This window comes from Capra hircus, chromosome 11, assembly GCF_001704415.2.
Source record: "Capra hircus breed San Clemente chromosome 11, ASM170441v1, whole genome shotgun sequence".
Lineage (NCBI taxonomy): Eukaryota > Metazoa > Chordata > Mammalia > Artiodactyla > Bovidae > Capra > Capra hircus.
The window spans coordinates 12,982,895-13,008,765 of record NC_030818.1 but is presented as its reverse complement, the minus strand read 5'-3'; the positions used below and the strand labels follow the sequence as shown (position 1 = coordinate 13,008,765).

Below are 25,871 nucleotides of genomic sequence, written 5' to 3'. Positions count from 1 at the left end.
GCTGAAACTGAAGCTCCAATACTTTGACCACCTGATGTGAAGAGCTGACTCATTCGAAAAGACTGTGATGCTGGGAAAGATTGAGAGCAGGAGGAGAAGGGGACAACAGAGGATGAGAGTTGGATGGCATCACTGACTCAATGGACATGGGTTTGAGCAAACTCTGGGAGTTGGTGATGGACAGGGAGGCCTCGTGTGCTGCAGTCCATGGGGTCCCAGAGTCAGACACGACTGAGGGACTGAACTGAACTGAGCTGAACTACTAAATGTTTATTATGGTAGATCCTCTGGAAGGTCCCTTTCATGGCAAATTTAAAGCTTCTGACACTACCATGAGTTGTTCTCAGGGAAAGCAGATGAGATGGCCAAAGTGTGATCAGGGTCTGTGGTTCTTAGCCAGCTTGGCAGAGATGTGTGTGGCTGAGAACATCGAAGTCATGGAGTGTTTACAAACACTTCTTAGTTGGCAGATAGTTGGCAGGTACTGAGTGGGCATCTCTGTATTTGATAAGAAATAAAATATGAATAAAATATTTGGAGCAGCCTCTGTATCCTGAAATGTTGCAATTTTTTAACCTGCTGTGATTTAAAAAAAAACAAAACAAAACCTATCCAGGCCAGAAAAGCCTTAAAATAGTGTTTTACATGTATTTTATCCTCATTTTACCCTCACCACAAACTGTGATTGTATTTATCTTATAGATGAGGAAACTAAAGCTCGGCGATATGAAATCTGTCGATGGTCATACGATGACTGGGAGCTAACACTGATACCACCCCTACTTTCTGTCCCCAGTACACCTGACTCTCTGGATTCCAGCACAGAGCATGTGGTCTTAGAGGAACTGAGCTCATGGCAGCTAAAATAGATTGACCTTGAAGACTCAAATAGTTTTTCTTTAAATTGCCTAAGTTGGGAAAGGTTCTGCTTATTTACTTTCTTTCCCAGAGGAGAAACCAAACTGTAACACCAGAGAGAGTTTCAAGAATTGAAAAAACCTTACGGGTAACTATAGGTAAATCTAAGCAAATCTTGATAAATCTAGGTAAGTCATCTTGTAACCTTGGATGAAGCAGGGATTACTTATCAAGACAACAAAAATGGAAGCCATAAGGGAAAGGACTGATAAATTTAACTACATGAAGATGTATAACCTGTATGTCAGCCAGGCTGTCTACAGAGTAGAATTCACCTTTGAAGGCTTCCTGAGCTGCAGCTGACTAACTGCCTGTTTAGTACCTTTAGCTAGAGATCCTGACTTTGACACAGTTATGGTTTATGAACGTCAGCATGTATCATTAGTTCAGTGCACTACCTGTGCAGTCGTACCTGGCAGCCCCTGTTAGTTATTCTCTCATGATGCCCCAATTAAGGGATAGACACTAGTCCACTAACCTCTCCCCCCCAACAAACACACACACACACACCCCTAGGAATTTTTCTGAGTTACATCAAAGCTCTAAGTCCTCATGTTCTTCACTTCTTTATGTCTTTCCTGATCTGATCCCAGCTGTAGTTCCAAAGGAGAGAACATATAGAAATATAAGACTCTGGTGGTGCTTCATATACCTTGAAAGTCAGAGCCAAGATTTTTTTCAATAGCAGGGAACAGAGTTATGCTTCAAGCTGCCCTAAATAGGATATGGATGGATTCGCTCTAAAGACACTGGATACAGTTGGATTCTTGGCTGCTAGCAGTCTCAACCAAGCCTGGGCATCTGAGTCAGGAGAGTATTACAGGAGAGCTTTGGGGGCGCACAGAATGGAGAGAAGCCGGCAGTGCTGGCTTGGGAAACAGAACTCAGGGTTGCAGGAGTCACAACTGTGACCCTTCATCCTACAGGAGGAAGAGACGTCATTTGCTGTCACGGCAGCTGTCATGTCTGACTTCCTGCTTAAGCTCCTTAAGGACTCTGAAGTCCTGGGGGAGAGTGTCCAACTGGCTGAGCCTTGGCCACGCTGCACAGTGAGAGGAAGGGGGAGGCCCTGACTGAAGTTTCCAGAGAGGCGGGCACTTCTGCTCCGAGACCACTTACATAGAGTGGTGAGAGGTGTTTTAGGAAGGAGAGGTTGAAAGCTGGGAGCTAAAAATGATGAATATTCACCTCCAAGGCCATCTCAGAATTCATGGGCAGAAAGACTCATGAGGGATGGGATCCACAAATGCCTGAAAGTATGTCTTTCTGTCCTCTCCCCCAACCCCTGTGATCTTTTTTTCTCTGACTGCTGAACTTTCTCCATTTCTCCCTGCATGGGGTGCCTTCTGAGCCTCCATTTTATTCATCTGAGTTCCAGCCACGCACAGAAGCTAGCATCTCTGTCCCAATTTCAGATTCTTGGGAGAGATCATCAAATTGCTTTGACTTGAATCAAGTGTCTTTCTCTGTTACCCAGAGGGTGGTCTCAGAGAACGTGTTTCTTTTAAATAGAGAAGAAAACCCAAACATGCCCTGTGTTGAGCAGTAAAGTTGGGGGGCATTCCCACTAAGGGTTCGTATCTGTACAGATGAGGCTGTGCATAGCAAATCTGAAGAGAAGTTGTTGCATGAATAAACAGAATAGAGAAGTTGCAAGGGGAATGTTTAACCTATAAAGAAAGCTGGTTCTTTTAAATCACTTTAGTCACCATGTCTGCAAGCAGCTAAATGTTTCTTGGGTCCAATTTTAGCTCAGGCTTACAGCAGGTTCCTATTGCTTTATGCATCTGAATAGAGCCAAACTGTACTTCTTTAAATTATGGTCTTTAGCTAGAGATCCTGACTTTGACACAGTTATGGTTTATGAACGTCAGCATGTATCATTAGACCTTGAGCTCGGGCTTCTCATAATTTGGACTTTCCCTAGAGCAACAGGGCCTCTTGTCCTTCTTCCCATTGAGATTAAGTTTTACTCCCTACTTGGTACCCTTCTCTAAAACTGAACCCTGCACACTCCTGCCATATATGAGGCACCCTATACATATTGGTTAGGGTTTCCCCAGTGGCTCAGCAGTAAAACATTTGCCTGCCAATGCAGGAGATGCAGGTTCGATCTCTGGGTAGGGAAAATCCCCTGGCGAAGGAAACGGCAACCCACTGCAGTATTCTCTGCTGGGACATTCCATGGACGGAGGAGCCTGGTGTGCTGCAGTCCACTGGGTCACAAAGGAGTCGGACACGACTGAGCGACTGAAACAACAATACATGTTGGTAAATGAATGAATGCGTTAGCCAATTACTTCATCCATGCCAAATGTTTCTTCTCCAGTCACACATAAAGGCCAAGTTCAGCAGCAGGAAACTTGATCTGCTCCACCTGCTCACAGAATGACCCTCCTACTTCCTCCCAGCTTTAACTTCAGTTCCATCTCCTCTTTCACCCCTGTGGGGCCAAGTCACCACCACATCTCACTTTGACCCCCTGCTGTGGCTTCTAACTGCCTCCTTACCCCCACTCTGGCCTCTTGCACCCCATTCCCCCAAATGCAGCCAGACGGAGATGCTGAAAAGTAAACCAGGTCCTGCCATTCCTCTGGACTTGGGCCGCAGGCAGCTTCTCTCAGGCCCTGTGTGATTCTCCAACCTCACCTCCAATCCTTCCTCCTCCCAGTCTGCACTCCAGCCAGGATGTTCTCTCTTCCCTCCCTCTTCCCAGGACCTTGACTCAGAGCATTTCCTTCCTTCTCTTAAGAAACCTCTTGTCCTCTGCCCCAACCTCAGTCTTTACCATCTGAGCCACCGGGGAGGCCTCCAGTCTTGCCCAGTGAACTAATTGGCCTTCAGATCTCACCTCAAATACCTCTCGCTGTCCCAGGACTGGATAAGGGCTCCTTGCTATCTGCTGTCACGCACCACCATTTTCTCTACTTTATTGCATTTATTGGAATGGTGTGAGATTGCCTTGGTTGCTTGATAAGCACCAATTTCCTCTACTGAAACTCCTTGAGGTCTAGGTCTATATTAGTTTTCTCTGGCTGCCATAACAAAATACCACAAGCTGGGTGACTTAAAATGACAGAAGTTTGTCTTCTCATGATTCTGGAGGCCAGAAGCCTGAGCTCAATCTGTGGACGGGTCAGGAGGTCTGGCTTCTGCTGAGGTCTCTCCGGGGCTGGCAGATGCCCTCTCCTTGTAGTATCCTTGCGTGGTCTTTCCTCTGTGTGCATGCCTCCCTGGTATTAGTATCTCTTCATTTACCCAAATTTCCTCTTCGTATTAGAACCTGTTGGGTTGTATTAGATTAGATCCCACTCTAACAGCCTCATTTTGACTTAATCACCTTCTTAACTGAGGTCAATGCTTCAATAGCCAAATTTTGAGAGAACATGATTCAGCACATAACAGGGACAATGTCACTTATGTTTACCTGTGTGTCATCACCCAGGACAGAGCTTGGCATGCTCTAGGACTCCATACATATCTGTTAAATGAATGATTAAGCCCCCTCATTTTCCTTCCCCCCCTCCTCACCAATCACATATTGTGATAGAGGCAAAGAGGCACAGACTGTAGCAGGAGGACCAGACGCGATCACAAGAAATGTCTGCTATTCTGACCTAAAAATCACAGATCTTTGGGGAAGCATTACTACCTCCTGTTACCTTCATATGAGAAACAGCCAGTATATGATCCTTCCTGCCCTGGGAGGGTGTGCTACCCTAGTGGGCTCCCGGGGGAGGAGTTTTGCTGACAGCTGCGCACCCACACCCATCCAAATGGCCCACTTTAGAAGGTGAGTCACCCAACTGCTGGGAGCGGGTCCACACGGCTCCGGGAAAGCAGTTTAGCAACAGGTACTAGAACCTAAAAAAAGGCATGTCCTGTGCCCTTACAATTCCAAAGCTAGAAATCCCAACTGAGGAACAAGCAGAGAGGGGCTCAAGACAGGTGTATATCCCAGATTTATATAAAAAGCAATTTCTCACTACGATTTCTCACCACTGGAAAGAGCCTAAGTATGCAGCAATAGGAGAAAGACATGTGAATTTAATATAGTCACCTGACAGAAAATTAAGTAGCTATTGAAAAAACTTTATAAAGAATATTTACTGATGCAAGGAAATATTACTTGAAAAAGCAGGACACAGAACTGCACAGACACTGATCTCAGTCATACAATAAAGACCGTAACAACATGCGTGAAAGTGAAGGCGAAGGCCAAGTCGCTCAGTCGTGTCCGACTCTTTGTGACCCCGTGGACTGTAGCCCACCAGGCTCCTCCGTCCATGGGATTCTCCAGGCAAGAATACTGGAGTGGGTTGCCATTTCCTTCACCAGGGGATCTTCCCTACCCAGGGATGGAACCCGGGTCTCCCGCATTGCAGGCAGCTGCTTTAACCTCTGAGCTATGCAGGGAAGCCACCTGCATATATATGCATGCAATTCACAGGAAAAAGTCTGAGTTGGTAAATAACCAAATGTTAATATTGTATTTTTTTTCAGACTCAGCGATTTATTTCTTTTATGCTTTTTGTTTAAAGTAGTATGTGTTGTTTTTACAACCAGAGAAGAAGAGTACAAAAGTTTTCAAGGCAGCCAGCACTGCTGCTCAATGAAATTCCTCAACTCTGGTCTTCTAGTCTGGAAAGCGCCGGCCCTGCGCCTGCTCCCCAGAGCGTCCCCAGGGCGGTCTGGCTGGCTGCGAGGGAGAGTGCTGGAATCCCCGCGGTGGGAGGCCACCAGATTGGCGTCGCGCACTGCCCGAGGTGGAAGGTCAGGGGAGGGACCAAGTCTTTCTCCCGTCCTGGAGCGAGATCTGGACTGCGCTGGGCGCCCGCAACCCTGGTCCAGTCCTCAGCCATCGCGGCCGCCGCCCAGTCCGCTGTTCCACCGCCAGGTGCAAAATGCCATGTCATTGGGAGAGTCTGCGGCCGGAGCATTGAATTACAGCTTAGCCAAGCTCGCGCAGGGCGGCGCGGGTGGAAGATGAGCAGAAGCCCCTGTTCTCGGAGCTCCCGCTGACAAGCCGGCTAAGCGTAGCCCAGGGAGCGGACCGAGTGGAGGCCACTGGAGCAGCCCGGGACTGGCCTGTTTTTTCTCCTTCAAGAGCCGTTGCTTTGAGCTAGGAGTCAGTGATCCGAGCCAGCCTTCCTCCACCAGCCCTCTCCTGTGAGGGGACTCACGAGCTGCGCCTCGGCAATCCCCAACCTTCCCCAGCCCTCTCCGCGCCCTGGGTGCGCGGGATCCTGACTCCCATCAGTCATGCTGAGGGTCTTCATCCTCTACGCGGAGAACGTCCACACCCCTGACACCGATATCAGCGATGCCTACTGCTCCGCGGTGTTTGCAGGTAGGAGGGGCCCGTGATCTTTCCCGGGAAGAGGGGGTGGGAGTTGGAGAAGGGACACCTCGGCTCTCCACCTCGAAGAACATCGGAATGTGAGAGATATGACTCCTCGGCCAGACTGACTTTGAGTGTTCCAAAAACACACTCGGAGAGAGGCGACTCGGAGAAATGGAGGCAAGAGGGAGAGGTGGTCAGCGCCCGGAAGCTGAGCCCCGGCTGGGGCTAGGAGGAGGCTGGGGGGCAGGACCAGCATCTATCCTCGCACTCCCTGGATCTCTTAAAAGAGACCTTTTTGCATTGTGTGCTGCAAAGCGTTGTGTTGCAGGGCTCCCCGCCTCTCCCCGAAAGACTGGTCCCAGGGCTATTTATAATCCAGCTCTCTTGCCTTGGCCGGGCCCTGGCGGCTGCCCTCGCCCTTTACTCTCTATCACAGGCTGGGCCTGCCTGCAGGCATATACTGGGGACAGAGGCACCGCCCATCGGTCCAGGGGTCCTACTCTTGCTTTCTGGCACAGGATGCGGGAAATTCAGCATTTTGGGGGTGGCATCCCCGTCATCAGGTGGAGGAGCCTGCTCCCCCATCAGACTGAGACCATCCACAGGAAGGTCTTTCATGGTGATGAACAGACTTCTCTAGGAGGTGAGGGCTGGGCTCAGGCTGCTTCTCTGGGACTTCCTGTGGGCGGAGCCCGAGCTGGGGTCTATACACCGGGCCTGGGTGTTTGGAGCCTTACTGAAGGACAAGGACCAGAGGACTTGCGTGGGCCCGCTGCCCCACCCACCCGGTGGGTTTGCTCTCAGCCTCGATACCTATCACTCCCTTTCTCCTTCAGGATCTAGCTACATCCCAGGCCTCCAGAAATCCCTGGCCATCCAATGGACGTTTCCTTTTAGTGCCATGAGCTTTTGGTTCCCTGTTCCCAGACACCCCTGTGCCCAAGGCTCCCAGACACAGGCACACATGAAATGCGTGTGACGCTTGCAAGTTCCAAGGAGTAGAAACTCACAGAATGCAGGCATGTGTCCACAGCAGTGTGCACGTGTGCACACAAACACAAACACACTCCTGGGGGTGAGATTCAGCTTTCTCGAGGAGGAGCTGCTGAATGGGCCCTTGGCCTGGAAAGCAATGTGCTCCAGGGTGAGGGGTGGAGGGAGGTGACACTCTGGCTGTGCTCTTTTCCTGACACCTTGCTTTGAACTGTTCTGACCAGTTTCCTACAGTTGCCGTCAGAAATAAGCTTTATCAAGGTGTTTCCAGGGGGAGAATGAGGGCATGAATGGGGTGATGGGGCGGGGGCGGGGGGTGCCTCTACGCTTCTTCTACAACCTCAGGTCTGTGCAGGCCAGGACAGTGGTTCATCTGTAAGGCCCAGATGTGCAGCCGAGCTGAGGGCCCTGGGCTTGGAGCTGCAGACCTCCTGGGAGCCCCGTCCACTCTGTAAATAACCCCCTGGCTGAGGGGAAGGAGGATACGCTGCTGCCAGGGGGAAACAAGCACCCTGAGCTTTGAGCATCCGTCTCCCTCAGCTCACCCACCCCACTCAGCCCCTCATCCCTGTCCCAGGGCTGAGCCCGCCCTGTGCACGGCACCCTCCGGAGCTGTCCAGTACAAATGAAATGCAAGAAGGGCCACTTTGGCACTCCTGCCTCTGTTCTCAGGGACCTTGCCTCTGATGACCACTCAGCTTGAACCAGATTTTCATCCGCCTTCTCTGACCACACTCCCACTTCCCAACACCTCCCCACAATACACACACACACTTTACCCAGACTTCACAATGCCCCCACCCAGACCAAGCTCAGAACCCTAGTAAGAGAAAGGAAAGAATGAAGAATGGTTAATGAGTGGCGAAGCACTTTCTAACCCTGGAAGTGCTTTACCCACCGGAAGTCCCTCTGGCATGGTTCCTCTCCTGTCGTAATTTCCTACTACTGCCCCAGGGCTGTCTGTGGAGCAATCGCTCATCCTTTATCCTCCCCCTAAATGAGTCCAGCCCCCCATCTGTCTGCTGTCAGTCTGCAGTCCTCCCCTTTGTCTGCAGCCGGCTCCTCTGAGGGGGTCCCCCTTCCCTGGTGGTAAAGGAAGTATGTTGTCTGTGCTGACTAGGAGTGCCCCCAGCCTTCAGAGGGGGCTGTCTGGATGCCCCAACTCCCAGCCATCACAGTCACTGCCAGGCAGTCATGGGGAGCACAGGCCCTCCCTCCCCCAGCCTTGGCCACAATCCACCTCCTGTGTGTTGGCCAAGCTCTTAACTTATGTCCAAATTCGGCCTCCCCGCAGCATCAGGCCAGCTCCCCCTCCTCCTCCCAGCCAGGGACAGTTGCTAAATGATTACACAGAAGGCTCTGTTCTCAGGGACACACTACTCAGAGCAGAATGCCCTTCTGGGAAGCCTCCCCTCACCAACTGGCTGCGAACTGGCCTTCTCAGACCTGTTAGGTTTGGAAACCATGGACGCCCCTTCCTTTGGCTACCTGTTTGGAATATCCTGTTATTTAACAGGTGCCTCCATGCGTGCCTAAATTCACTTCCTGTTCACAGTAGCTTTGTGAGGCCATTGGGCAGGGATATTATCCCCTTTGACAGATGAGCAGAGCAGATAGGCCCAGAGAAGTGCAGGGGCCTGGCCAAGGTTACACAGCGGCCAAAGCACCCACCACACCACTCCTATCATCATGCCCTCTGTTGTTTTCAGCGTCTGTGCTCATGAATAAGAAAGTGCTTTGAAAAGCATACCATGCGCTGCCCACACACAAGGCACCCTGGACCTGAGCCAGAGCTAGGGAGGACTGTGCGTGGGGTACCCGGGCTGGGCTGAGTCAGAGTGGGGGGAGTGCCAGGCTGCAGGGAGTGCAGTGTATGACAAATGACCCAGAGATGGGGGATTCCGATTCTGAACCTATTATATTCATCACAGTGAGAGAGAATGGTCATTCATTAAGCACAATGTACTATTTTCAGACGCTGTCTCTTTAAATTCCACAACAATCCTATGAGATGTACTTAGCTGGTACTGTGCTTCCTAGGTGTAAGCTCTGTTCTAAACAGAGCTCACTTACTATGAGCTCTATCATGTTCAAGTTGTTCAGTTTGTACCAGGCCCTTATATGTAGATCCTTAATCCTTCTAGCAGCCATATATGGTAGTAACCATTATCACCCACACTCTACACCACACAGAAGTCATACACTAGTCATTAGTGGAGTCAGGACTCAGGCCCACATACTCTGGCTCTGGAACCCTGTTGTCTTTAACTGCCCTACCATTTCCCTCTGGCCTTAGCTCTGATTTACAAAAGACAAGCCGTGAAAGGTGGAGAGACAGGAATGAACCCGGCTCTGGCTCACACCCTGGAGCCCCGTCTCCGTCTGCACGTCCCCTCACACCTTGTCCCTGCTGCCACCGGCTCTCTTTCTCTCTCGGACTCTGACGTCCTCGATCTCATTCTCTGGTCTGAAGGATGCTTTCTTATCTCAGAGGGGTCTCTGCCCTTCTGCATCTCGCAGGACCAGTCACTGCTTGGTCCAGGGTGCTCCCTCTGGGCAGAACTCTTGTGCTAGGCCATTTCAAGCCTTCTGTTAGGCCTGTGGTGGCTCTTAAGGGTCTGGTAAGCTGAGGCTAGGGTCATGCGTCCTGTGGCACTGAGGTGGGCAGCCTGTAGTGGGGGTGGCAGGCTCTTGGGGGGCTCTGGAAAGGGAGCACTGTAAGCTTAGGCCCTAGCTTAGCCGATCCATTGTGGGGGGTGGCGCTCAGGAGTGAAGCCTCAGTCACATTCCAGTGGGCTAAGAGCACTGAACAAGAGTGAAAGAAGGATGGTAGCCAAGAGTATTGCCTGCAGACCCAGACTACCTGGGACCTTGGGTGTGGAATTCCAGCTCTGCCACTTTGCAGCGGCATGTGTGTCTTTGGGCAAGTTACTTAACCACTCTGTGCTCGGTTTCCCCACCTATGAAATGTTGATAATAATAGTACCTGTTTTGGAGGGATGATTCTGAAGAGTTTATGTGTTAATCCATATAAAACACTTTGAATAATGCCTGGCACATAAATACACATTAACTATTTCACTATTATAATATATGATTATATATATATTTAGCTCAGACAGTAAAGAATCTGCCTAAAATGCAGGAGACCCAGGTTCTATTCCTGGATCGGGAAGATCCCCTAGAGAAGGAAGTGGCAACCCACTCCAGTATTCTTGCCTGGGAAATCCCATGGACAGAGGAGCCTGGTGGGCTATAGTCCATGGGGTCACAAAGAGTTGGACACGACTGAGTGACTAACAACATTCTAATTATTATTATGGTTAACATGTATTGTACGTGTACCAAGAAATCATTGCACACATTTCACTATCTTTTTGGCCTGGTCAGTCCTATCACCAGCTCTTTTGGTTCATTTACTGTCCAATCCAACTGGGCACACTGTGCTGAGTGGTGAGTGGCCATCCCTTCAGCCCCAGGGGACTCTGGCCCTGTCTCCTCTGGGAGCCCTCCCCAGGGCAGTCCTTTCTGAGGCCAAGGCATTTGTCTGCTTGCCTAATGGCTGGCTCTGGCCATCAGGCTGGCTGGCCTTCCCCATCGGACTGGATCTTTCTTGGAACGAGCATCCCTCCTGTGACTCCCTGGGCCCACAAACCTTCTCAGTCTCCCTCTCCAGGCCCAAATCTCTCTCTTTCTTTTCTTCCTGCATACTGATCTCTCCCCAGATTGGTTCATTGGGCTGACATTATGCATCTCCTGTGAGCCAGGCAGGCTCTGGGCTGGAAGCCCTGGTGTTTGCTTTAATCATCCCAAGAGCTCTGTGAAGTAACATTCTCTTGATTTTACAGAAGTGGAAATAGACTCTGAAAGGTCAGACCTCATGCCTTGGGACACATGGCTAGAAAAGCGAGGGCTGCGATGGACGCCCAGGGCCGTCTAGTTGTTCCTGCAATGGGCTATTCTTCCCGGGCAGTCAGCCATGTGATCATGGCCATAACCAGAATCATTGCTGCCCGACACCCCTGGCAGACATGTGTGGGTGCCCCTCTAATCCCAGCTGGTTGTATCGGGATATCCACGGGACACAGTTTCTTCAATGAATGTGGAGGTGGGGCAGAAGGATGCATGAGACTGTTCGTATTCCTGTGAGTCTTTGGACTTGGACACATGTGCCCTGAGGAATCCTGGAAGCTCACATGCAGAGTGTTCACTTCAAGGCTGGTGTTATTGGAAGCAGAGGGCAAGGTTTATTTGCTTCCTGGATACCCTATGTGAGGCCTTGGGGAAACACAAGGCCCAGACATTAAGAGAACTGAGCTAGAGGAGACCAGTGGACCAAGAACAAGAAGGGGCTCTCCTTGAAGTAACTCCTCTTGACTGGCAGGTAGGAAGGACCCCAAATAGGGGACAGAAGAGGGTCATAAGCCCACATCCCCAGGGGAGCATGGCAGGTGGTATAACTAAGGCCAGAGGGAGGAGCATATGCTTATCTGGGTGAGTGGTGGTGTAGGGCGAGCTGAGATGCTCACTTCCAGCCAGAGGTGCCAGGTAATCAGCGTTAGGCAGAAAATTAGGGCTCGTGTGCCAGGTGTTCTGATTTTTCAAAGGATGCTATAAATCTAGATCTCATAATGTTTAAAGTACAATTTTGTCATAAAACGTTGTGTTGATCAAAGACAATAGGTCTCTGTGCTGGGTGTGTCCCAGGAGACACCAGTGGCAGCATCTGATGGTGCTATGTTTAATCCTGGAGACTTGGTCTGTGTCTCTTCAGGGAACAGGCAGCCAGCCTCCTCACTTGAGATGATCAGGCAGCACCTATCTGTGACTACACCATTGGGACTGCAGGGGTGAGCTTTAGTCCCCTCCCCTCTTACCTCTGTTAGCTCTGTGATTTACATGAAATATTAACTAAAAACTGGGCTTGCTATGCAAACTCAGCTTCAAAACCAGTCCCCTTCAGGCAGGAGATAGGCCCCAGGCTGAACAGCTAGATTTTGTCTGCTGTGGACAGATACCCCAAAACAGCAGGAGGGAGGAGAAGCAAAGCCTGACTAGATAAGAGATCAAAGACCACATATTCCTCATTCTTAAAATCAAGGACACCTTCCCAGTTACACATGTGCAGAAAAGCTCCTTGGAGGTCAAAAAGGGAGGGGCCTCCACCCCATAGTAAGTGATGTCAACCTACCCATAGGCCTCTTGGCTAGAACCCATCTTGGCTTAAGAGATGCACACACACGTGGGAGGACCCTGAGATAAACCAAGTACGGATCAGAACAAGGCAAAGCAAGATGACTGGCTACAGGAAACCCAGAAGAAATGCCCCATAAAAGCAATTTAAACTACCGTGAGGGTGCGGCTCTCTCAGCCTGCTTGTGTGTCTGTCCACATGTACTCTTTTCCCTCCTTGTAAACACTGTTTCCCTACTTTGTTTCTTTGTAGAAATTCATTTTCCACAAAGCCATATGGGCCAAGGTCGTTTCAGTGGCCAGTGGTCTAGCGGGCAGGACTCAGAGCTCTCATTAATTACTGTAGCCTGACTTCAGTCTCTGACTGAGAACCGAAACCCTGCTTCAAGCCACTGTAGGTCAAGAACACCTTTACCCACTTGCTCCCCAATGGGGACTCCTAAGCCGGCCCTGTCGCCTTTGCAGTGGGGCTGGAGTTGTCTAGGGTGCTGAGGAGCTGCTCTTACCTGGGCCCTTAGGTAGGATGCACATTTGGCCGTTGGTTAGCAAACCTTAACTGATGGGGGGGGGGGGGTGCGGGCATGCATGATGGTCACTCTCATAATGGTTGCTGCGTAGGCAGCCCTGACTGGTAACGTTCTGACCCACTGGGCTGCCAGGCCTCCGCATCCTTCTGTCCTGCTTCTCTGCTATACCTTGTGGTCACTTTGACAACATGGTTGGTGTGGTGGACATTGTGCTTGGCTCTCCAGTGTCCTTTCCATACCATGATGAGGCTAAACCAGTGGTTCTCAAAGAGGATAGTACTGCTCCCAGCGGGTATTTTGGATATGATGATTTGGGATATGTTTCCACTGCAGCCTGGGCAGGACAGCATTAGCCTTCCTGTTCACTGAGGCTTCCCTGGTGGCTCAGAGGGTAAAGAATCTGCCTGCAACGCAGGGTAAAGAATCTGCCTGTGCTTAAAGCTAAAGCCGGGATGTGAGTCAGTCATCTTCAGCTAGGCGAGTGCTGTGGTCTGAGCAGGGGCAGCAGGACAGTGGGAATAGACTGAGAAAAATGTGGACCACCGGAGTACTGCTCATTCCTCCCGCTCTGATGTGCTCTTGTACCACGGGTCTGATCAGGCCTATGTCTGCCTCCTTCCTGAGGAGGCCAAAGAGCCCATCTGAACAGCCTTCCTACAGCAGTGTCTCACTCCAGGTGGCTTGACAGAAATTCCAGACCAGTGTCGTCTCCTGGCACATTGACGCAGCGGCCAAGTGTGCTGGCACTGGGGCTGCCACAGTTGGTATGACTGGTCCAGGGGCCGGCATTGGAACAGTGTTTGGCAGCTTGATCCTTGGCTATGCAAGGAACCCACCTCTGAGGCCGCAGCTCTTCTCCAGCGCCACTCTGGGCTTTGTCCTGTCTGAGGCTATGGGGCTTTTCTGTTTGATGGTCACCCTCCTCATCCTCTTCACCGTGTGAGGCTCCATGGAGGTCACCTACCCGCCCCTGCTGCTTTGACTCCAGGCCATGCTCAGTGCTGCAGTGTGCTAACTTCTACCGTTAAACACAATGTTTCTCTTTAAAAAAAAAAAAAATCCACTTGCAATGCACAAGACTCAGTAAGATCCCTGGGTCAGGAAGATACATGGAGAAGGGAATAGCAACCCACTCCAGTATTCTTGCCTAGAGAATTGCATGGACAGAGGAATCTGGCAGGGTTTGCAAAGAGTAACCCAGTCCATGGCTTTGCAAAGAGTAACCCAGTCCATGGGCTTGCAAAGAGTGGAACACAACTGAGAGAATAACACTTTGCTATCGTGTAGGTCGTCACTTGGATTCCTGGCCACATCTAGCTATGAGGGAATTCTGGGAAATGTAGTCTATCTATGTAGGTGACCATGTGTCCAGGTTGGAGTCCTTGGAACATTTCTGTGGAAGGAGGGGAGAACGACTTTGAGGGGGACAAGTGGAGATCTCAGCACACTGTCCACAAGAGCTGCATTCCTGATGCAAGTCCCCTTGGGAGGAAGCCCCCTTGAGGTTTTGGCTCCAGGATGACGTCTCCAAGGGATCAGTCAACCATCCAATCAGGGAGAAGTGAAGTTGGAAGTTGGCATGGGAAAAGAAGCCTCAGGAAGTGTCCAGGGCCCATGCCACCAGCAGCTGTTTTTCTGGTGTACAGAGCAAGTGTGTGAAGACACTGTTCCTCGGACATAAGCCAAGTGTTTGTAAAAGTTCCACAGATTTCCTATGCTGCCTCTGACCCATTAGAGCAGGTCTGGGGGGCAGGGTGTAGTGTGCTGGGGAAAACAGCAAAGCCAGGAATCACTGTGATGGTAAAAAATATCCCTAGTCATCATATCCAAAATTCCCATAGAGGGCAGTAGTATCCTCTTTGAGACCTGCCTGCCTAACCATATCCTAGGGTGGAAGGGACACAGCCAAGTACAGTGTCCACCACACGAACCCCAGGCCGGCCCTTGCTTTCACTGGGAACATCTGGCTGCCTGAGACAAACTTGGTCTCTCCCCACAGCGACCGACTTCACCATCTAGCTAGACATCAAACCAGCAATTAAACAAATAGGTGTTACTTACAATTGGGATGAGAGCTAAGAAGGAAAAGTGCTGTTGTGCAGTGGTTTGCCAGAAGACCCAACCTAGATCAGGAGGTCAGAGGCTTCTCATGGAAGCAATGAGGCCTGAAGGATGAGTGGGGGTGGCCCTTTAAAAGAAGGGGGAAGGCAGGAGAGCTCTGAGTTTGGAGGGAGCTCAAAATATTCAAGAAACTGAGAAGTCACTGGAGCTCAGAGAGTGAGGGGCTGAGTGGTCTTACCTTGTATGCAGGGGAAAGGGAGTTGGGCTTTATTCCAAGAGCACGGGAGGTCTTGGAGGGATTTTACAAAGAGTGTGTGTGTGACTGATTATATTTAAGATCACCTGGCTCCTATGTGGAGGCACGTGGATGCTGTGGGCACATAGACAGTACCGAAGTCAGCAAGGACGATTTAGGCTGTAAGTGAAATCCTATCTCAAAATGACTTTAATAATAAACAGTCTTAAAGTGATCTTCATTCCCAATACAAGTCCTCTGGGGAGGAAGCCCCATTAGTATCAGGCCCCAGTATGATCCAGAGACCCAGTGGGCTCTGGGCACATACAGTGGACAGCTCCAGTCATCCTGGACACAGGCAGACTCCATTTTATTTTTCTCTGGTCTGCTGTCCTTGGTGTCTGCTACATCTTAGAGCTGGCTGACAACTGGATCTACATGCTTCCTTATTCTCACAAAGTGGGAGAGGGAGCTGGGCTTGTCCAGTCACGAAGAACAAATTATCCCTCCGGGAGAACAACTTGGGACATATATACCCATCACTGAACCAATAGCTATTGCCAGGTGATGGGCTTAGTTAGGTCAGGATCTGGAGCTAAGGCTGGAAGTAGTACCCAAATGGTTGGGTTCTGTTGAGAGAGAGGAACTTTGGATGTTGGAGAGGAAGTAAATGGCCATTGCCTTATGAGAGTGAGTGGGGTCATTCAGGGAGAGTGGAAGAATCAGGAGGAAGAAGGCAGAAGCCAACCTGAGGAGGCATGGCCTTTAAGACTGGGGAGAGGACAGCCTTAGACTTGTCATTGAGTGGGTGAGGAGAGTAGGATCTAGTGCCCAAGCTCCCAGCCGGGCTTTGGAGTACAAATGATTCATTTATTAACAGCAGGAGAGCAAAAGGTTTGGGCACAGAAGCTGGTGGGGTTTAGGAGACTGGGAGCCTGGGGACGTTCTCTCCTTTGCATACAGCAAGCACCCTGAGAGTGAGGGTGGTGATGGGGTGCTGTAAATTTGGGGAGCGAAAAGTATGAAATGGTTGTCTAGGAGAGAGTGTGATTGAAGAGACTGCAGCCATGTAGGGTCACTGCTTATTGGCAGTCAGGATCCCCCTGAGTCTGGGGAGAGACATAGCAGGTGAGGCTGGCAGGGTAGCTGTGTTATTCTCCAACACCAGTTAGCGCTTAAGGGACGGGGTGGAGGAGGTGAAGTTGGATTTTACCAGGTGGCAGTCACTTGAAAATGCTGGAGCCTCAAAACAAGCTAGTGGAGGTGATGGAATTCCAGTTGAGCCGTTTCAGATCCTGAAAGATGATGCTGTGAAAGTGCTGCACTCAATATGCCAGCAAGTTTGGAAAACTCAGCAGTGGCCACAGGACTGGAAAAGGTCAGTTTTCATTCCAATTCCAAAGAAAGGCAATGCAAAAGAATGCTCAAACTACCTCACAATTGCACTCATCTCACATGCTAGTAAAGTAATGCTCAAAATTCTCCAAGCCAGACTTCAGCAATACGTGAACCGTGAACTCCCTGATGTTCAAGCTGGTTTTAGAAAGGGCAGAGGAACCAGAGATCAAATTGCCAACATCCACTGGGTCATGGAAAAAGCAAGAGAGTTCCAGAAAAACATCTATTTCTGCTTTATTGACTATGCCAAAGTCTTTGACTGTGTGGATCACTATAAACTGTGGAAAATTCTGAAAGAGATGGGAATACCAGACCACCTGACCTGCCTCTTGAGAAATCTGTATGCAGGTCAGGAAGCAACAGTTAGAACTGGACATGGAACAACAGACTGGTTCCAAATAGGAAAAGGAGTACATCAAGGCTGTATATTGTCACCCTGCTTATTTAACTTATATTCAGAGTACATCATGAGAAACGCTGGACTGGAAGAAACACAAACTGGAATCAAGATTGCTGGGAGAAATATCAATAACCTCAGATATGCAAATGACACCACCCTTACGGAAGAAAGTGAAGAGGAACTAAAAAGCCTCTTGATGAAAGTGAAAGAGGAGAGTGAAAAATTTGGCTTAAAGCTCAACATTCAGAAAACGAAGATCATGGCATCTGATCCCATCACTTCATGGGAAATAGATGGGAAACAGTAGAAACAGTGTCAGACTTTATTGTTTTGGGCTCCAAAATCACTGCAGATGGTGACTGTAGCCATGAAATTAAAAGACGCTTACTCCTTGGAAGAAAAGTTATGACCAACCTAGATAGTATATTCAAAAGCAAAGACATTACTTTGCCGACTAAGGTCCGTCTAGTCAAGGCTATGGTTTTTCCTGTGGTCATGTATGGATGTGAGAGTTGGACTGTGAAGAAGGCTGAGTGCCAAATAATTGATGCATTTGAACTGTGGTGTTGGAGAAGACTCTTGAAGGTCCCTTGGACTGCAAGGAGATCCAATCAGTCCATTCTAAAGGAGATCAACCCTGGGATTTCTTTGGAAGGACTGATGCTGAAGCTGAAGCTCCAGTACTTTGGCCACCTCATGAGAAGAGTTGACTCATTGGGAAAGACTCTGATACTGGGAGAGATTGGGGGCAGGAGGAGAAGGGGACAACCGAGGATGAGATGGCTGGATGGCATCAGGGACTGGATGGACGTGAGTCTGAGTGAACTCCGGGAGATGGTGATGGACAGGGAGGCCTGGTGTGCTGCGATTCATGGGGTCACAAAGAGTCGGACACGACTGAGCGACTGAACTGAACTGAACTCAAAACAAGACAAGGGGAAGAGAGTTGGGGTCTTGTGCAGCAGAATGGTGATAACTGGTCACGGAACGGAGGCCGAGTGAGGAAGCTAGTGAGCACTTGGGAGGTGGGAGGAAGGGCAGGGCCTGTCGGGCGCTCGGTGCAGCTCTAGAGGTGGGAAGCCCGCCACCTGTGGTCGTCAGCTGGAAAGGAACCAGACTTAACAGGGGAACGCGTGCTAAAGGCTGTCACCGCTGGAGGCTCACACTAAAAGCAGTTCCCCCCGCGGCGAGGGCAGGGGACCTAGAGATTGCTGTCGGGATGTTGAAGAGCAGCTCCAAGTGAACAGGACACAGACCTCCGCCTCCGGAGATGAGTGACCCCAGATCACTGATCTGAGAAGGCTCAGAGGCCCCCTTCCCGAGAGTTCGAGCGTCGGAGTCTCTCGGGTCTCCGGGAGCACCGAGGGTGGGCCAAGGCGAGCGGCGCGGGGGCCAGAAGTCAGGCCCCCGGGCGTTCGGCCCTCTCCTCCGTTAGCGCTCCCAGCGCGTGCAGTTTTCCGCGGACACACTCTGGTCCCTGCAGCCGGCTTTCCCCCACCTCGCGCCTTCACACCCAGTTCCTTGGCGTGCCACCCCGCGCGCAGCGGCAGGAGAGCCGCGGACAAGAGGTCGGCCCTGGTGCGCTTGGGGCCCAGGCGCGCTGGCCGCGCCGGGAGCCGGGATGGTTCTGACTGTCGCCTCCCTGCTGCTCAGCCGAGCGGTGCGCCCGGCGTCAGCGGCGCTTCCATTCCTGGCGGGGGCGGGGACCGGCGGAGGGGACCAGCGCCCCCGCCAGCGCCCGTCTGAGCTCCGGCCGGTCCCGCCCCCCAGGGCGGCTCCACATCGGGGCCGGAGGGGAGGGTCCACCCAGCGGGTGTCCGGTGTCCTCTCCGCGGCCTCTCCCAGGCGTCGGGACTTGTCCGCGGAGGCGCAGCGGAGGCGACAGCTCGCTCCTCTTTGGCGCGGCTGCTGCGGAGCCGGGCGCTTGCTCGGCGGGGGCCGGCCGAACCATGCTGAGCTGCCAGCTGGTGAGGGCCAGCAACCTCCCCAGTCTGAAGAAGGACCGGCGCAGCGACCCGGTCGCCAGCCTGACTTTCCGAGGTGAGAGCCCCGTGGCCGCCGCGCCCGCTCGCCCGCGCCACCCGCCAGCGCGCGCACCGCTGGGTCGGCCACCCCAGCTACCGCACTAACCAGGCCAAGGTTTCCTCCCCTGTCAGCGAGGACAGAAATCTCAGGGGAATCTCGGTCCTGTCTTCTTCAGAGGGGGCGAGGAGGATGCAGTCGAGCAAGAAAAATGCCATGGTGCTCAGAAATTTTGGAAACTGAAAGCGCCGTGATATGTAGATAGTTGCACTTCTAAGACCGATACTCAGGGGTAATACCGTGCGAGCCCTTAGCAGGCAGTGATGAGGGTGGGTTGGGGGATGAATGCAGAGAGAGAGAATAGCACTGCTTAGAAACTGGGCGTGGAGACCGTGAGAGCTGTGTCTTGGTTTCATTCATTCATTCGTCCATCTTCAACACTGGCCGCCTTGAATTCGTCTCAGTTGGGAGGAAAGGGGATAGAATAGGGCGGATATGGCCTTGATACAAAGAATTTCTAGTGTTTTAGAAAGTCTTTTAAAATGCCAAGAGCCTAAATGTCTGTCTGTGGGTAGTCAAGAGAGCGTCTACGTTTGGGGAGAACACCCCAAAGGACTCATGCCCGCCCCCTTCTCACCAGACACCCTTAACCCTCACTTAAAGGCGGACATTCCCGTGGGAGGAGGTGTCTCGGGAGGGGAAAGGGAAGAGGAAGGACCTGTCAAAATTAAGAGAAGGAACAATGGCTGTGAGTCAGGACCCCAGTTCTGCAAAGAAAGATAATTAAGGAAAGGGGAGAGGGTTTTCCTCTTACCATATCCTGCGGCTTTGTGGAAGTGCAAATATCCTGTGGTTTTATGGAATTAAAAATTTGCGCTGCACAAAAGGTGGTCAAATGTAGAGGGATAAATGGTTGGTGTTTTCAGGAGGCTTGGAAAAGGTGGGGACACCATGGCGGCTCTTTAGTTCTGACCCACGATATCCATCTGCTCCCCCAGCACCCCCCAAAATATATTGATAACCATAGATGAAAGACACAGTTTGGCAAAATGAGAGCTGACTGTAGCTTTTATTCTTTGTTATGGGGCGGTTTACATTTTATCCCTTTTTTGAAAAGTGTGAGTTGAAACAGTTTAGAAAACCTTTTTACTTCCATTAATTGGTGGTATTCCTGAGTGCCTACTATGAAATGCAGTGTCAAGACGAGGTCCCTAGCTGTCCCTTAGGCTCAGATTCCGACTAAGCCATTCTTGTATGAAATTATAGGGCCAACTGGCTGGGAAAGACTTCCCAAGGACCCTGAGCCCAGGGGCCTTTATCAGCCTTGAGTCTCCTAGATGCTTTCGATCTCTTCTGCATCTTTTCGCCACTCTCTTTCCCTGGTTGTCCAAAAGTTGTGTGGTAGCTTCTAATCTCCCTGTTCTGCAGGCAAGGAAATGGAAACCTGGGGAAGTTAATTAAATGCTGTGTCCCAATCATGGCAGGGAGCACTTGAGTGGGCAGTGCCCTTGAGTCCAAATCTATTGAGGTCCCTCTTTGCAGTTGAACCTGCCCAACTGAGCACGTGCACCTGTTGTCCTCTCCCCAGCTCTGCGTTCCCCACCCTTTATAACGCCTTACTATTTATTCAGTAAAGAAAAATGGTAAAGAATCTGCCTGCGATGCAGGAGACCAGGGTTCCATCCCTGGGTTAGGAAGTTCCTCTGGAGGAGGGAATGGCAATCCACTCCAGTATTCTTGCCTGGAGAATTCCATGGACAGAGAAGCCTGCCAGGCTACAGTCCATGGGGTTGCAAGGAGTCGGACACGACTGAGCGACTAACACACACATTTATTCCCACTGATAAGCTCCTAGCAAAACTGAAATATAGTGGGATGTACCATCTCCAAGTGTTCAAAGTCTATTCACCTTTCAAAGCCCAGCTACAGTGCCGCCTTCTCCGGGAAGGCACCCAGGAGTCCCTTGACTGTCCTTAGCCTCTCCTCTCTGGATGCACAGCACCTTGTTGCCCTCTGTCTGCACACCTTGTGTGCACTCTGGTGCACACACCCCAGCTGACCGGTGCTCAGTACTTTGCTCCATAGTTAAGATCTCACGGCTCCTTGAGGGTAGCGACTTCACCAGGATTCCCAGTGCTGGCAAACAGGGTGTGTTCTCTAGTGTGTGCCCCTTCTGGCCCAGTCTCTCACCATCTTCCAGACGTGCCTGGGGGTCTCAACAGGGGGAGTGGTCCTTATGTTTTACTGTGCCTTAGAGTCTTCTGGAGAGTGTGCTTGACAGACAGATTCCTGGGTCTCCTCCGTAGCAGTTCTGATGCAGCAGATGGAAGTGACCTAAGAATTAGCACTTCCACACCTGAGGCAGGTAATTTTGGAACCACATCTCGAGAGAAATTGATGTGAGATGTGATGAAAGGTGAAATTAATGTGACTCCCCCCACCCTATCGGGATATTCATGCTGGAGTTTGGGGCTGAGCGGATACTTAGGGAAAGAGGCTGTTGAAATCAGACCCAGAATTTACAGATCCTCTAGCCTGGGGTACTTAGCCCTGGCTGCACATCAAAATTGCATGGAGGAGCTTTTTAAAAGACCACAGCCAGACTCCTTGTTCTTCCTGCCTTGAAGTTGAGTTTCTGGGAGGAGGGGCCCAGCTATAGGTACTTCTGAAAAATCTCCAAATGTTCAGGAAGCGTAATTGTGGGGTGAGAACCCTTGTTGGAGCCCGTCACAGCACAGAGGGGACTGGTCTGCTTGCAGAGAGGCCGCCACACCGTGTGCTGGGCTCCCATCCGGAGTCCGAGGTACAGGCGCCTGGTCAGGCCCACTTGTCTCACAGTTGTTCCTGGCATTTCAGGCTCGGATGTAATTTCAGGACCTGCTTCCCAAAATAGACTATGAGCTCTGGGAAGTTGGACTCTGAGGGTACTTTTTTGGGTTCCCTCTCTTGGGGCTTTAGGATAGAGGTTTTTAATGAGTGCTTACCATCCCTTTGTTCTTGTATTAATTAATTAGTTAGCATGACTAACTACTACGAGTCCCTGAGCTGTGGTAGAGATAGTTCACTGACCAGCTTTGAGAATGAACAGCTTCACTTCCTACAGCATTTAATGATCTGTATCTCTCTTCTGCCCTCTCTATTTTCCACCCTCTACAGTCATGATTTATATCCTTTCATTCACTCATTTTGTTACTGAACAAATACTTTATTGGGCATCTACTGCATGTTAGGTGATGCTTGGGGGTCTGGGGATACATCCAAGAACAAAACCAGATCCCTGTTCCCTTAGAGCTCAGACATCTTATTTCCTTGAGGGTCGGCTCTCCTGTGCCCCCACTTGGTAACTTTCTACCCTGCTTCCCCTAGGCTCCCCAACCAGAACCGTAATCATGTCTTCCCCTTCCTTCTGCCTCCTCCCATCAGGTCCTCTCTTCCTCCCTCTGTCTTACCAGTTACTCCCTCTCTCTTCTCCCTCCCCTCACTTCTATCTTCTGGGGAATCTTATAGAACCATCTGTAGGTGGACCCACATTACTTACCTGTATAGGGCCACTGGACCTCTCTGAATCTGGACTTTTGAATAATAAAACTAACTTTAAAGCATTGACAGTAGCTCATTTTCTTTAGATAAACTTAGTATCCACTCCAGTGTTCTTGCCTGGAGAATCCCAGGGACAGAGGAGCCTGGTGGGCGTCTGTCTATGGGGCACAGAGTCGGACACGACTGAAGCGACTTAGCAGCAGTAGCAGCAGTATGTAGTCAGTGTTTAAAAAAAAAAAAAGGATATATTACAGAAAGGAATGGGGCTTCCGTGGTTGCTCAGACAGTAAAGAATCTGCCTGGAATGCAGAAGACCCATGTTCAATCCCTGGGTCGGGAAGACCCCTTGGAGAAGGGAATGGCAACCCACTCCATTATTTTTACCTGGAGAATCCCATTGACAGAGGAGCCTATTGGGCTACAGTCCATGGGGTCACAAAGAGTCGGGCACGACTAAGTGACTAGCATTTTCACTTTCATGAGGTAACAATAAAAAGTAGCCCCCCCATTCTGATGCTTCAAACTAACTTGTTAACAATTTGACATATTTCCGCCAAGATTCTTTTTCCCCCTTCTTTAAAAAAGCAATGTTAGTGTGAAATTTAACACCTAAGAAAGTGCATAAAATACACATGTACACTTTGATGCAGTGGTTCTCAGCTGGGGGCGGTTTGTTCCTCAGGGGCATTTGGCAGTGTCTGCAGACATGTTGGGTTGTCACCACTGAGTGAGAGAGGAGGTGCAGTTGGGATCTACTATGAGGGGAGGCCAGGGATGCTGCTCAACATCCCAGAGTGCTCAAGCTGGCCCCACAGTACCCACAACAAGGAATTACCGAGGGTCAAGGTTGAGGGACCCCACTTTAATGGATAAATTATGAAGAGGATACTCATGTATATTGCCCAGGTCAAGGAATTGAACCTTGCTTGTCCCAACTGCCCACCAGAAGTCCCCAGACCCCTTGCCTTCCTCTCTAGAGGTAATCCTATCCAGATATCTTTTTCTTTCTTTTGTTTAAAATAATTTTATTCAGATATCTTTTTCAAATGTTTGCTTATTTACATTTTCACTCAGTAATAAGCCAGGCAGATTTTTGTATGTCAGTAAATATTCGACACACTTTTCATTTTTATTTTATTATATGGGTGCACCATAATTCAGTTAATCAACCCCCTATTGAGGAATGTTTAGGTTGTATCAATTTTTAATATTTATATCCAATGCTTAAGTTATAGTGTCTCTGCAAGAAGAATCCTGGCAGCTAAACCTTTGCCCAGATATTTAATAATTTCCTTTAGGTAAGTACTGGAAGTGGTGTTGCTGTGTCAGAGGTGATAGACATATTTAAGACTTTGCTGTGTTTCCCAGATTGCTCTCCTCATGATCTGTATCAGCTTTATCTTCCCATTAGCTGAGTTTAGGGGCTTATTTTCTTATAATTCTGCTAACACAAAGTGTAATCATGCAAATTTTTAACAGTTTCTTAGGTTCAAGTAGTATTTGTGATGTTTCAATATTATTGCATGTTTGTATTTATTTCTTAATGAATTTCTTTTTTAATTAAAAACATTTAATTACTTTATTTATGTTTGACCGTGCTGGGTCTTCTTGCTGTGCGTGGACTTCCTCTAGTTAAGGCGAGCAGGAGCTACTCTAGTTGCCATGCGTAGGCTTCTCCCTGCAGTGGCTTCTTTTATTGCAGGGGTATAGGCTCAGTGATGCACGGGCTTGGATAGTTGCGGCTCGTGGTCACTAGAGCTTGGCCTCAGTAGTTGTGGCATGCAGACTTAGTTACTCTGCAGCATGTAGGATTTTCCTGGACCAGGGATTAACTCCTTGTCCCCTGCATTGACAGGTGGATTACTAACCACTGGACTACTAGGGAAGTCCCCACTGCTTTTTAATTTGCCCAGTTTGGGAGGGAAAAGATGTTTGTCCTTTTCTTAATTAGTTGTGAGTATTCTTTACATATTAAGGACATTAAGATTTTTGTCATTGGTATTTCAAATATCTTCAAATATCTTTGATAGTTTCAAATAGAACGATCTTTCAAAGTTCTATTTGGCCTTTTGAGTTTAAAGACGTCTCTTCTCAGACAGCGTTCCATCATAGCCCATGTATCCACTTGCCACCACTCTTTCCTGGCTACTTGTTTTCTGGAAAGTATATTTTCAGTTAAGATTTAGAAAGGTGGAGATTGGGATGGGAGTTCTTGAGATGAGAAGAGTAGGGCTCTCGTAGGGAAGGCGGGGAGTGACTGCTGCCCAGTCTCAGGATTTGCAGGCTTGAGTTAGGGAACAGGTGGCGGGCCAGTATCAGAGTTATCTGAGTCTGCTGACCCTTTTTGTTCGGGGGTATCTGTGCTGAGAAGTAAAGCAGACCTTCTTTCAGCAGAAGCCAACACTACCCTTTCTCCATTCAATTTCCATCATGTTTTGATTTCTGCTGCTAACTTTGAATTCTTACCACTTTGCTTATCTAATGGGTATTCTAATGAGTTTGTCAAGAGAGTGCCCAGGACAGAGCAAGTCCTCAATAAATATTTGTGGACTGGATTTCCCTGGTGGTATAGTAGACAAGAATCTGCCTGTTAATAAAGGAGACAAGGGTTTGATCCCTGGTCCAGGAAGATCCCACATGCCACGGAGCAACCAAGCTTGTGCGCCACAGCTAGCGAGCCCGAGTGCCTAGAGCCTGTGCTCTCCAACAAGAGGAATGACTGCACTGACAAGCCCAGGCGCTGCAGCAAAGAGTAGCCCTGACTTGCTGCAACCAAAGAAGGTCTCCTAGCAGCAGTGCAACGCCCGGAGCAGGCCCTGCTTCCCCCCAGTATTTAAGAATATATTTGTGGAGTAAATGAGAGGCTGCATTGAGGCTGCCTGCAAGATCTAAAGGTGCCCTGCATCGCCGTAGTGGATCTGCTACCTGACTCGCGGGCAGAAACAGCCCGTCTCTCCCTCTCTGTGAGTCCCAGACACCCCATCTCCTCTTCCATCTGCTCCGTCTCTAGGTGAACGGCCCCTCCAGCCACCCTGAGTGCATCCATGTCAGAATCCGAGATGGGCTCTCCTCTTGCTCCAGCCCCCTTCCCCACCTAGTTGCTGGTCAGTAGACCCCAGGCCTGCTGCTGTGTCCTCACCATCTCCCACCTGGAGATGGTATTTCACTTAGCATGATGTCTCCAGGGTTCATCCATGTGGCAGCCTGTGTCAGAACTTCCTTCCTTTTTAAGGCTGAGCA

General features: G+C 50.0%; 1 protein-coding gene and 1 pseudogene across 23 annotated transcripts in view; both read left to right on the top strand.

The window, feature by feature from the left end:
• Positions 5,660-25,871, top strand: part of DYSF (dysferlin) — a 225,932-nt gene continuing 205,720 nt past the window's right edge. For 9 of the 23 annotated variants that reach the window (XM_018055073.1, XM_018055069.1, XM_018055071.1 and 6 more), the window contains exon 1: positions 18,872-19,109. In XM_018055073.1, coding sequence (XP_017910562.1) covers positions 19,019-19,109 — 91 coding nt within the window. In that variant the 5' untranslated portion in view covers positions 18,872-19,018. Of the gene's footprint in view, positions 6,269-18,870; positions 19,110-25,871 lie in introns of those variants that run through there. The other 14 variants (XM_018055065.1, XM_018055057.1, XM_018055053.1 and 11 more) reach the window with 4 other exon arrangements.
• LOC102168912 lies at positions 13,508-13,918 on the top strand (annotated as a pseudogene).